At 34.1% G+C, this 14,123-nt stretch overlaps 1 protein-coding gene and 1 pseudogene across 1 annotated transcript; both read left to right on the top strand.

The window, feature by feature from the left end:
• The first annotated feature begins 5,783 nt into the window (after window positions 1-5,783).
• Window positions 5,784-7,321, top strand: LOC124447958 (annotated as a pseudogene).
• Window positions 7,322-8,828: 1,507 nt separating this feature from the next.
• Window positions 8,829-11,656, top strand: LOC124447957 (exocyst complex component 7-like). The gene is made up of 7 exons (XM_046998950.1): window positions 8,829-9,031; window positions 9,120-9,185; window positions 9,282-9,381; window positions 9,808-9,891; window positions 10,184-10,290; window positions 11,077-11,194; window positions 11,620-11,656. The coding sequence occupies exons 1-7, from the start codon at window positions 8,963-8,965 to the stop codon at window positions 11,643-11,645; spliced, it is 570 nt and encodes a 189-aa protein (XP_046854906.1). The 5' UTR covers window positions 8,829-8,962; the 3' UTR covers window positions 11,646-11,656.
• Window positions 11,657-14,123: the final 2,467 nt, after the last annotated feature.

Raw genomic sequence — 14,123 nt, 5'->3', positions numbered from 1 at the left:
TTTGATTTGAAACGGTGTGTCAATCTGTAGGAGTTTCATTGAAAACAGTATGTTTATCTGCATGAGTTTAATTTGAAACGGTGTGTCTATCTGTAAGAGTTTCATTGAAAACAGTATGTTTATCTGCATGAGTTTGATTTGAAACGGTGTGTCTATCTAGGACTATAGCAAGGCATTCGACTTGATCAATCATGACATTCTCCTAGTAAAGTTAAGATCATATGGATTTCCAGATAATGTTGTAAAGCTATTGCAGAGCTATCTACTCAATCGCAAACAGTGTGTCACTGTAAATAACTCGACTTCGTCACAACTTATGCTAACCAATGGAGTTCCTCAAGGTAGCATATTAGGACCTCTACTTTTTAATTTTCGTCAATGATCTTCCGAAGCTGTTGGATCGGACTCAACTATTCATGCTTACGCGGATGACACCACATTTAAAGCCAGCGCTAATATCGTTAATGCACCTTTGGAATTGGAACGACGTCTTCAAGAATACATGGATAAATTAAGTAAATGGTCTAGCAAAAATGGGATGGTCCTAAACCCTGTTAAAACCAAAGCATTACTTATCACTGGAAAGAGGCTACATTCATCATTAGTTGATGGCAATCACCTGTCAGTGACCCTTGATGGGGCCGAAATAGAACAAGTAACCTCTTATAAATTGCTTGGAGTAACACTCGATCAAGATCTTACATTTAGTGACCACATTTCTAGCCTAAAGGCCAAGCTTTCTCAGCGTATTGGTTTATTAAAAGATAAAGATACCTTCCAATAAAAGAAAGACTTTTATACTATAACGCCTTGATTAAACCCGTCCTTATGTACGGGAGCATGGTTTGGAATACCTGCGACGTTAAAGAACTCCACTGTCTCCTAAGGTTACAAAAAAGGGCTGCCCGAGTAATTCTTGGAGTAGACCCTTATTCTAGAAGTGTTGTAAACTTTAGTAAACTAGGCTGGTTGCCTTTTTTTGACGAAATAAAACTAAACAAATGTGCCATGATCTTTAAGAGCCTCAAATGCGATGTTCCCATTTATATCAAAGATTTGTTCAAGACGAACAGTTCTGTTCACAATAGGTCCACGAGAAATGGCAATTTAAATTTAGTGTGTCCCAAATACCTAAGAAATAACGATGGTGGCTAGGCATTCAGTGTTGACGCAGTTAAGTTATGGAACAGCCTTCCCCATGATATCAAAAAAAAGCCTAGTATAAATCTATTCAAAACAGCTGTGAAAAGCATTTTATAAGCTCATATAAAACCTGGACAACTTTGAAACAATATTAAGCAATAGCGCACTACCTAATTTTAATTTTAATTTTTATGAATTAATTTTATCTTTCTGAATATTTTAATATGTCCTGCTATTTTATCATAGAATTTTGTAATTATTTATATATTTATTCATTATCAGTTTTTTTGTAATCCTGTATAATCTAGTTAGAGGGCCACAGGTTTGTCAGCTTTTCAGCTGTTACGTGTCCCCCTCTTCAAATAAAGTCCTTATTATTAGGAGTTTCATTGGAAACAGTATGTTTATCTCATGAGTTTGATTGGAAACGGTGTGTCTATCTGTAAGAGTTTCATTGGAAACAGTATGTTTATCTGCATGAGTTTGATTGGAAACGGTGTGTCTATCTGTAGGAGTTTCATTGGAAACAGTATGTTTATCTGCATGAGTTTGATTTGAAACGGTGTGTCTATCTGTAGGAGTTTCATTGGAAACAGTATGTTTATCTGCATGAGTTTGATTTGAAACGGTGTGTCTATCTGTAGGAGTTTCATTGGAAACAGTATGTTTATCTGCATGAGTTTGATTTGAAACGGTGTGTGTCTATCTGTAGGAGTTTCATTGGAAACAGTATGTTTATCTGCATGAGTTTGATTTGAAACGGTGTGTCTATCTGTAGGAGTTTCATTGGAAACAGTATGTTTATCTTCATGAGTTTGATTGGAAACGGTGTGTCTATCTGTAAGAGTTTCATTGGAAACAGTATGTCTATCTGCATGAGTTTGCTTGGAAACGGCGTGTCTATCTGTAAAGAGTTTCATTGAAAACAGTATGTCTAACTTAACCATATGAATTTTATCGCAATTTTGCGAAACCTGTTAAAAATACATGGTGTAGCTTGGATATTCAAGCAGCCTTATAACACAGAATTATGCGACAGCATCTTGTTAAATCTTTGTTATAAAGCATATTGATATGCTAGATCAATGTTGTATTTTTTTTAGATTGGTAATGCAGTACCTCCCCATGGCCAAAGCTATTGGCTTGGAGATCAAGAAATGTTTGATAAATTCGGCAATCAATCAAATTCATCTACAATAACACTACACATAAATTTCAACTTGATTTAATCCGCCACTTCTTTAGCTTATAGTTTTAATCATTTTTGCCATATTTCTTTTCTCAATGTGTTAGAAAGAGTTAGTGATGTAGGTTTATCTAATTGCCAGTGATTTTTATGAAGTGTTTTAGTCCATTCTTTTCAAATAGCAGCAGTTACTTAAATCGATTTAACTTTTGTACTAAGTTTTATATTTTCAATTTTCTAACTGTTGATGCTTTACACAATTTAGATAGAAATAAAAGCTCTGTTTTTATATAAGAAACAAGGTTCACTGTATCTTTGGTCAACAAAAGCTCAGCATGTTTGGATGACATATTTTAATATGTATTTATGTTATTTAGTATTTTAGTGTGGCGTTATGGAAGCGTTTGTTGAATTTACTTCCAGGAACAACAACTTGCATGAAAATATCATGGAGAATGATTAAGTTTGAAAAGTCAATTTAAGATTGAAAATTTACTATCGTATATCTTTAGTAGAAAAATATCCCTCACAATTGCATTTTATAATGCTTAAGATCGATGATATGAAACAGAAAAATGATCGCACATCGTTACAATGCTTGTTTAGTTATCAGAATCATCACAGAGTAAGAAGAACTTAAAATTCGTGTACAATAACATGAACCGAGTTAGCCCACTTCAAAATTGCTTTTGTATGTAAAAGGTTTTGAATGTTAACTACAACTTGATAATCTTTTGGGAATTCTTGTCGTTCATGTTTGTTTATTGCAAACTTGCGACATGAGTTGTTTAAAATCAATCCTATTTTTACTCAGTCGTTGGTCGACCTCAGTACTAAGCTCAATTCAAAACTCTTCTCTTAAACATCTTTATTCTTGCCTGCAACACCGAAAATTTTGCGAAAGTTTGGCCTAAAATAATGGTGTTTCATCAGTGAACTCGACATTTGAATAACTGGAATGATAACCGAAGCCAAAATTGAAGCCAAAAAATATTTGTCGTCATCATTCGTCATCACTCGTGTTTCTCGCGTGTTTATAAACAATTTGTATTTTTCATATCCTGGATCTTTAGTTTGACCTCAGTTGATTTCATTACTAGTCAGTTTTATCTTCACGAAGAAAAACTTTTGAAGTATATTTATTTCAATTCTACATCATCTTAAGTGCAAAAGTATTATTACGTTTTCAAATAAACTAAAAGGATTTGTTGTTATGAATTTTTATTCGACAAATTTACATATAGAATGAAAACATCTTTAATATAGCTACTATACATTTTTGTCATACACAGTCGATCTGCTCTTAAGCTGCGGTTTTCTTTAAAACATATCAAAGTCTTTAAGGAAATTCAATTATTGATATCGAGATGACAACCATTTACTATTTCAAGCACTATCAAAATCGATGAAAAATACAATCGCTCTGTAAAAGTAAAATGCAGTTATAGACTCAATATTTTATGAAACTGAATATTCAAGTTTCTTTTTCGTTCGGAAAAACAGATCTTTAAATCCACTGAAATGACAAAAAGACGAACACTGTCTGACACCGTTTGAAAATTTACCTACCGATGAAAGAAAAATTTTGCTTGAATATTTTCTCATCATATTTTTATTATATCGTCTTTTTAGCATACAATGTAATTATCAGTTGGCTTTTCCTCGTTACAAGTTGTAAGTTACAACGAACTCATAGTAAAGTTTCAGCTGTAAAAATAACCTTTTGCGAGTTGGCCTCGTGTGTTGTTTGTCGTGATGTTGTTTATATGTTTATTTTGCAATTTGTATTCAAATTTATATTGGCCGTGTATGTGTTTGGCACTCAGGGAATGAAACTGACGTACAAACCGCGTGAATATTCGACTTTGAAGGACTGGAACTGACGTACAAACCGCGCAAGACTAGACTTTGGCTTCAATTTTATATCTATAAAATGTATTGTCGTTATCCTCCAGATATATATTTATATGGAGTTCACTGGTTTATCAAGTTTATCTGGCTGGAGCAATGAACTCTACAACTGGAAGGCTAACTCATTATAAACAAACCTAGACTTTTTTGAAGCCACATAGAAGCTGATTTGCCGCTTCGCGTGCATCTCGCGTGGACTGTTTTATTTGCGTGACGGATTGTTTTGCAAAAACTGCTAACTTGGAAATATAATGCTAGCCTAAATGCTTTATTTTTTTCAAAACCGTTAGCAAAATTTGGTTATTAATGTGTTAAGATGCATTGTGGACGTTCCAAGACATGTTTTGTATGCGCTGTATTATATATAAAACATAAAGGAGAACTTGCTTTGAAATATGAATTTCTCATTTGTCGCCGAAGACCAAAAATTTAAGATAAAACTGATAACAGGTAGTCTGTATCTTTGAATGCTGTGCAAAATACACACAATCCACTTAATATAAAATGTTTCATAACAATTTTATTGCTTTTAGAGTTAGACTTGCTTTTAAGAATTTCACATGCTCTTTTTGTGTGAAAGTGATGATTTGAAATTTTGAATTGTGGGTGATTGTTGGTTCTTGTCATTTACTTCCTCCACTTCTTAAGAACTGGTGGAAGATTTGACGTTCATATTGTGTATTGAGCATTTTATCAGCAAGTTCATGCTTATAAATAAATAGCCAAGTGTACACTATGAAGTATTGCTAATATAGCCTGCTCTAAATAAATGCCAAGAAGCAACCCTCATCCTCAGTGGTTTGAAACAGGGTTTTAAAATTATTATAAAGCAAGCAAAGCTATATCATGTATCAAAATTTTATAGTATATCATATTGATTGTAAAATTAGTTTTCTTGTAATACAGATGATGATAAATGTATGTAATATATTAAATTTTAGGATGTGTATTTAAAATGTTTGGTCATATTTGTGAAAATATATGATTCTATAATATTAGACTAATAATCGTTTTCTTACTTGTATTACCATTACAATTTTACTTAAGTGTTTCAAAAGTTATGAATATAGAGTGTCAATTGTGTTTTGTCTTTTTTTAAATTGAGTATTGACCCTTTGACTCTTTAATGGTGCAATTAATGATAACACAATAATATGGCATAACAGTTTTTAAACTCAAAAATATTTTTTGCTAACTTTTGAAATATTTTGCAAAAGTGTTCTTTGTTTGTGCTCTGAACTTTCAAAAGGACTGGGACGACTAATTTGCTCGGAAACACAAAATTACCGAAAAACAGCGTTTTTGCCCTGACAGCTTCATTTTCAAAGATTCAAACTATATTTTAAGGATAGACAAGTGTGTTTTACATCCTTTTCATGAAAAAAAATGAGGGGTGTCAGTTTTGTATTCAAGTTATAAGGCATGTTTTCACGCGCCAAAACAAAGTTCGCTTTTCATCCTTCTAAAAAGAAGCTTAACATGTACAAATGTCGTTCAAACTTGTTTTATATTAAAGTCCAAACATTGTTTAAGGTTTTTAGACATGAAGCTGGCTCGAAGACAACTATTTTTTGCAAAACCCGGCAATTTCGAAGTGATGTATCTCGCCTCCGTACCCTCAATGGCGGCGCTCATGCAACTAAAGATGGCGTAAGTTAGCCTTCCAGTTGTTATGGAGTTCATTGGGCTGGAGTAATGGCCATTGAGCTCTATAAGACCTGGAGGGGCAAAGGGGCCTGGACCCCGTGGTCAAAAACATGGCGGTAATGTTTTTGACCACGATAAAATGACAGCTTCGCCATCTGGCGAGCGATTAAGAAGAAGAACAAACAAGACTGGACCAAAATAACTTTAAAATTAAAACTTAGTAGTAGAAACATTCTTCAAGTATCGTGTTAAAAAAAAAAATATAAAACTAATACTGTGCTACTTACCGGAGTCAAAGAAATGTTCCTTTTTCTGTCGCTATTTCAGCATCCACAAAACTACAGAAATTTGCAGATTTTTAATAAATATAAGTTTAAAAAGTGTTTATGTTAGGAAAATAAGTAGTTTTGATTTTCTATACTCGCAATCATGGTGGTCAAATCAGGGTGGGCGACAAAAATTTTATTTCATGAGCCCGCGTCTCTCCGCTGACTTTGACCACCAAAATCCGCTCATGTTTGGACCACGCGGCCGCGCGCTAATAATTTATGAATTTGTTGACGTTTCCCCTCCAGTTATTATAGAACTCAATGATACGATGCGCATTTAAGAACTGGGTGCAAGGGGAGAAATTTTTTCGCTGAGTGGCGCTTCTGTTACTTATCTATTCTGTGACGTGTGGTGGCATGTTTTTCTTAACCAATCATAATTGGCAAACTTACAATATAAAATGTAAATGAGAGTGGGACTGTGGAAGTTATATCATTGCGAAAACGTTATTCTTAAGTCACTACTAACAATTAGGTTTAAATTAAAGCGATGGCCGAGTGAATCTAAATATTCTGAATTACTGACGAATGATTTTGCAAAATGGTTTTGGGATGGGACTAACGGAAATGAGTTAGTCCAACATCTAAATTATTATGCTCATAAAGTGGTTTGTCGGATCTCATTCGCCGAGAAAAATCACTCCCGTTGTGTATGCCATAGTAGTAGAACAATTATCATTTCCAAAGGACGTTGACCTGAAGTTAGTTAATGTTGGATTTACTCAACAGAGTACGAAACAGAATACTAGGAATCGAATGGAGCAATTAATGAGGAAATTGAGTCGGAATTAAAAAAGGAAAAAAGCATGTCCTCAACGTTATTTGCATTTAAAGTCGCTAGCGTTGACGACATCCCTTCACCAGACGGGCGATCGAATAAGAAAAAGTTTGGTTATCCAGTAAAAGAAAGAAAGCAGAGAGTCTTAAGCTACCTGTACCTACAAAGTGGGTCCTGACCACCCAGGAACGCATTGACCGGATCGTAGGTTTGAAGAAAAAATTTTATGCGAGTGAAAGTTTCAATGATGTGATAGATATTTTTAAGGATCCTCTACTGAAACGACGTTTTGGGTACACGAACAGTATAAGGTTGGGTACAAGATGAATAGCTAACGAAGAAAACTGAAGAGCGAAAAATGAACTGAATAAGTATCATGAATGAACAAATAGACTGTCAGTAAGCGTAGCTCGCTCGTCTTGTTTTAGTCCTTGTCAACGAGTGGATAATGAAAGTCGTACAAACGAACAACCAAAGTAATCTTTTTTATTATACGACATTGCATTTTAGATTATAGTGAACTTAGTCGGTGAAGTGATGGACACAATTCATGTGTTTTATTTCTTTTTCTGTCGTGTGGAAGCAATAATAAACTTGCTAAATTGCTTGATGGGAATATTAGAAAGACTACGAGTACGATTTACGTCATTTTTCCTTTTAATGTACATATGCGTTTAAAAAGGTTCTAAGGTAAAGCCTGGATTCTCGAAAATAGTACTGTAAACTAATTTCTTACAGAATGAAAAATATCTACTGTCTTTGCTTAAAAGACATCGTAGTCGCGACTACGAATTTTTACAAAACATCGTACTCAGATTGATGACGGCTACGTGTTTTGTTGTCGCAACAATGTTTACGCGCCAAAATGACGTAAATCCTCGTAGTCATTGCTCGTAGTCGTACTCGTAGTCTTTGCTAAAGCTCTCTATTCTTTATGTGTTGAAAGTCATGTTTTGACGATGAAATTACTGAAGAAATCCAATGTCCTGCTGTTTTTTATCATTTTCATGACATTGATATTGAATTCGCTTACGGATAGTGTCTCGGCAAGTTGCCAAGCAATTAATAAATGAAATCAAGCAAGGATGTTTTTGCTTTCTTAATTTTTATCGTAATGCTTTAATTTTGTTTTCTTTAATTTTAATCACTATTGAAAAATATCGTATATCCAATCACATGCTCGGAAATTTTAGGCATATGACTTTTATTTCACCGTTTTGTTGGGCATAAATTTTAATACTCGTTTGATAAAGTGGAACATTGTTTGGATATTTATGGTCGTGGAGCAGACATTTATGTTATCCAGTGCATTTATCGATGTGTATTATGCATATTTTTGTTCTTGTTTCTAAGTCTTTTTCAGTTTTCACATCTAATGTTTTGCGCCAAATGAAATTTTGAAAGTTTTGAGAGTGAGAGGTCCGGGACTAGTCGGCTTCTTCTGATCTTGATGAAAGAAAATGGTTCACACGATGCGTTTTTTTTTTTGATCCGACAAAATCAAATCCAACAAATCCGATCGTGTGAACGGGCCTTTAGAAAGAAAAAGCGACGGAACATTATTACATTGCTTTTAATAATCAGGCAGAGTATTTAGATTTACAATTCATATTTATTAACATCAGCAAAACTTTGCTCAGCTCACTGATGTTTTTTTGCTAGTTACAGACATGACCATTTACAAAATCAACACAAATTTAAATTCGGTCTACCGGGTAGCCCATTGGGTTTGCTCTTCACCCATTGAGTATCGATACAACTCAATGCCTTCACCCCATTGGTTCCTTCATCCTAGCCCGCAACACCCGAATAATTATTTGATTATTTCGAAAGGTTCAGGGTTGACTTGACCTCGACTCAAAAATGGAGTTTCATTCATGAAATTTTTAGTTCATTTCCTTGTTTAATCACTGTTTAAGACAAAATTTGAGACGTTTCGGAAAGTTTACTTGCTTACTGCCATTAAAAATGATTCAAGAAAGCCGACCAGAGCATGTTTCTCAAAGGAAAAAAGTTTTAGCTGAAAAACTATCAAAGGTAAACTTGCTGTCAAGACAAGACGTTCAAGTTTGACAACCAAAATAACAGTCCTCTTCTGTTGAATAGAGATGGTTTTTATTTTTAGGAGCAAGCAAATTTATCATTTTTGAAAGACAGTTTGACGAAAAGCGACGATTTGACGGAAAATATGGTAAGGGCAAGTTTAGTCAAATTTTGGAATAATAACATGAACTTTCAAATTGAAGATTTCATTCGTTAAAATAGCAAGGTTATATAATTTTTTCAGCGTGGTATTTTGTCATCATTTAACGAACGTTTAAGCAAGCTAGAAGAAAATATTTTACCTGTGCATAAAGAAACTGTTGAACTACAACGTCGACAAAGAAGTATCCTTTTACACTCTATTTTATTCATACTCAAGTTTATTTTCTTAAGGTGCAATTCTGTTTAAGTCTTTTGAAGAAGACAAACAATGAGGTTGGAAAACTTGATCTCTCTTGCAGCCACACACAACCATTTTAAACTATATGTTGCCTCTCTTAATTACTTTGCTTGTACTTATGTCATCTCAGGGTAAACTGCAGCATCCCACCATCATATTGAACTAATATTTTCTTGCAAAATTGAAATAGTACAATCGGCTCTGTGTTGCAGCATATTTCTGGTTTTAAGTCACTGGAAGCTAATAAATTCACATCCTTAGCTATACAAGGACTTTGATACAAGTTTTCCAACCTTGGCAAACCATGCAATGTTTCATTAATGCTATAACAGATACACATATGTTGTAGTTCCCTTGACCAATCTCCCAGATATTGACAAAGTTTTACGAGGGTTGGATAATGTTATCAGCTATCATAATGTTGCTTCAAAGAAGACCAGGACATCAGAGATGGGTGAGTGTTTGGATGATGGTTTGTATCCCCTGACTAAAAGAAAGGTTGTAAGATGGTTTCTCCACTGACTAAAGGAAAGGATGGTAGGATGGTTTATCTACCTCTCCTTCCATGATTTCATATGTTTATCAGCTGATTTTTTTACTCTTGTCCAAGTTCTTTCAATGTGAAGTTAAACAGAAATTGTTTTATCTCCTAAATTTTCCGTCTTCATCCCTCATCATCCCTCATTATCCCTCATCATCTGTCTCTATCCCTTCATTATATTCATAAATTTCCATTATTTTTTCAGACCTGGCTGATGATGTCGATAGTTACATACAAAGCTTGATAAAAGTTCAAGATGCCATTAAATTTTTTGAAGACAATAATCCCAACAGTCCTGAGTTATCCCTCCTTGTGAGTTCATTAAGTATTTTTTGAAAACAACATACCCAATAGTCCTGAGTTATCCCTCCTTGTGAGATCATTAAGTATTTTCAAAACAACATACCCAATAGTCCTGAGTTATCCCTCCTTGTGAGATCATTAATTATTTTTGAAAACAACATACCCAACAGTCCTAGTTATCCCTCCTTGTGAGATCATTAAGTATTTTTGAAAACAACATACCCAACAGTCCTGAGTTATCCCTCCTTGTGAGATCATTAAGTATTTTTTGAAAACAACATACCCAACAGTCCTGAGTTATCCCTCTTTATGAGATCATTAAGTATTTTTTAAAAACAACATACCCAATAGTCCTGAGTTATCCCTCCTTGTGAGATCATTAAGTATTTTTGACAACAACATACCCAACAGTCCTGAGTTATCCCTCCTTGTGAGATCATTAAGTATTTTTTGAAAACAACATACCCAACAGTCCAGAGTTATCCCTCCTTGTGAGATCATAAAGTATTTTTTGACAACATACCCAACAGTCCTGAGTTATCCCTCCTTGTGAGATCATTAAGTATTTTTGAAAACAACATACCCAACAGTCCAGAGTTATCCCTCCTTGTGAGATCATAAAGTATTTTTTGACAACAACATACCCAACAGTCCTGAGTTATCCCTCCTTGTGAGATCATTAAGTATTTTTTGAAAACAGCATTCCCAACAGTCCTAAGTTACCCCTCCTTGTGAGATCATTACGTATTTTTTCAAGTCAATCTTGCTTAATTAAAAAGTTAATTTTCATTTCAGACATCATTAATGGAAACAGGACGTGAACAAATGGAACGTTCATTTAGACAGTTCCTGGCGCTAAACAGTAGTCCTCTCGAAGCTGAAACATTGATTGATTTATTGAATTCTAACGAAGGTTGTCAATAGTTATTGCGGGGGACTATAGAAAGTTTTAGCAGATTTTTCGGTGGCGTTGTAGATTATATAAAGGCGGTGATTTTCAAAATATCATTTCCCAACAAATTAGCAATCCAGGTTTTCCATTTTGTCTTAACATAGGATGCCTTAAGTCAATCTATGTAAAAATTTCGTTATCCTATTTGAAACCTAGTTAAACAGTAAGGCCTTGTTCAAACGTCGCGTTTTACATGAGCCGAATGCATTTTAAATAAAAGCTAATAAGGAATTTTATCTCATTTTCTTTTCTCTTTAATGCATTTGGTTCGTGGCCACGTATAAAATGTGCGTTTGGCTAGCCTATCTATCTTATTAAGGTCACACGTTATTACCGTCAGATTTAAATCATTATATCTCGATTCACATTTTTACATTTCTTTCCAGAAACAGAAGAATCCGCCTCAATTTAAACCTATAAATGGTAATAAAAAGAAAACCGAAATTTTGAAATCAATATTTGAAAACGATAGCGAAACCCTCGTAAATGATCTTTCGCCACTTTTCTAATGATCTCTAGTCTCCCAATACATTGTTTTCTTTCCCAGACAGACGAAGCTATCGAGATTTGAGTAAAATAGCGGCTTGGTTGGTGCAAGCAATCTAAAAGGTATTTCCATGGAAATATGTTTCACTTTCCTTATGGTTTGATTATAACGCAAATTTAGCTAGAGTTGAAAGCGAACAACAGGCCTAAGGCGAGTATGTTCAATTAAACTAAAATACATGGAATGCTACCTGAGAGTAAAAGTATCCACCTTTTCTAACACGTGTCAAAAATACGAAATCAAATTACAAATTCGGACAATCAAATGGTCGGACATTAGGCCCGGTTCAAACGTCGCATTTTACATGCGCCGAATCAAATGCGAGAGTATGTGCATGTAAATGCGACGTTTGAATCAATTAAATTCGACGGATTTTTAATTTAATCGACTTTAGTCGCATATTCAGTGAGTTAGTCGAATATTCGACGGAAATTCGATGTTGATTCAAACGTCGCATTTTACATGAGCCGAGAATTTAATGCATAATTTATTTTAAAAGATATTTCTAAGCAAAATCAATTATTTCATGCTAAATGCTATGCGCAAAGTTGTAAAAACATGGCGGCGGCAGTGATGGTAATGTGCCCTTGTATTTCGTGCACAAGTTTAACAAAATACACTTGTTTAAAGTGCAAAAAATTTATATGTACAAGGAAAGTTTCCCTCGAGATACACGTGTTTTTGATAGAATATACTCAAACTTTCTTCCACCAGCCGGAATTTCTATCTTGTCTTCGACATGATCGATAAGAGGAGCTACGTAACGGCTTTTTTTGACCAATTAACGGTAGAAAACATGGGAAATTTGCAGAAGCTGCCGTCTCGTTTCTAATAGTTTATTTGCTGTAACATGCATCAATATTCATCTTTTCCTATTAACACGAATCAGATTTGAAATGCATAAACTCAACATTTTTCTGTTCGCCATTTTAGGAAATTAGTACAGAAAATGAATAAACTATGAAAAGTGGAAGCATCTACTAATAAATGCGACTATAGAATTCGACGTCTGAATCAAACTACGCATAAAACTATTTTAGTCGACTAAAACTCAGATTTGATTCGGCGCATGTTAAATGCGACGTTTGAACCGGGCCTTAGTATTGCTTATGTAGAATAGTGGCAAATGAAATGGTTAGGAGATACTTTTGAGTTTCGGGGCATTTTTTAATCTGATTCTAGTTATTTAGAAAGATTATTTATAAAGGCAGAAGACATAACAGTAAAAATTAATCATTTTGGGTTAGAAAAAGTATAACGATCGAATGAAAGCTTGAATAACTGGCATGTTGTCACGCTAACGACTTTTATGTAAGGATTGTTACGGGCCTTAACGACGTGACTTAAGAATATCCAGGACGGATTCCAGCTGCATAAAGCAAAAAAACCAAGCCATACAAATTTTTGAACTGTTATTTTTATTACATGTTGGTTTCGCTGTTTTATAATCACTAATCATTATTATTGTTGATGCATAAAATCTCCCTAAAACTGGCTTTTCAGATTCATTTACGCGTTATATACGTAAATATGGAATTTTAAACTATAGCTATAAATTTAAATGTATAAAATTACAAAGACGCTAAATGATAACATAAAACATTGTCTTTATATGTTTGTAAATGATGATCGTCCAGGTTAATAAAGTCCTGAGAAGGACTGTTTTTGACAAAAACAGTCCTTCTCAGGACTTAATCACCTGGACGACCTAACATATAACAATATACTCCCGGGTTCAAACCATTTACTTTATAAAACATTGTCTTATTAAGAATATGTGTTAATTGTATTCAAAAGCAGTCATAAATCTCATCTGGAATCTACATGATACATCGAATTATAAATATCATAAAAATAACCTTTGAAAAATTCCATCACTGGCAATTTTCTTCGCTCGATGCAGCTAAAGAATATCAGATCTGGATATTCTTTGGTAGGGTGGTTCCTTACAACGAAATGCATAGAACATGCATGTACGTAATAAATTGGACGGCTGTCTCTATGCGATCAAAAGAAGTCCTTTTAATCCGAAAAGTGTACAGTTTAATCGTAAAATTATTAGAGAAGTAAAGTTACTTTCTATATTGAATCATTAAAATATTGTTAAGTAGAAAGAAATTTACTGTCAAAAATGTATCAAAATTTTATAACCTAAGGGTTGAAACCGAGGTTCAATTAGACGATACAAGTTGCATGGCTTATTAAATGTTATCTTTGTAGAAACTATATGTTTGTAAATGATGATCGTCCAGGTTAATAAAGTCCTGAGAAGGACTTGTAGAAACTATTATAAAAAAAGAAAACAATTCCTTTTTTCCATGAAGCCCATGGGTGCCTTCGTTC

This window comes from Xenia sp. Carnegie-2017, unplaced genomic scaffold (genome assembly GCF_021976095.1).
Source record: "Xenia sp. Carnegie-2017 unplaced genomic scaffold, XeniaSp_v1 HiC_scaffold_23, whole genome shotgun sequence".
In the NCBI taxonomy this organism is placed as follows: Eukaryota; Metazoa; Cnidaria; class Anthozoa; order Malacalcyonacea; family Xeniidae; genus Xenia; species Xenia sp. Carnegie-2017.
This window is presented reverse-complemented; position numbering and strand designations above follow the sequence as displayed.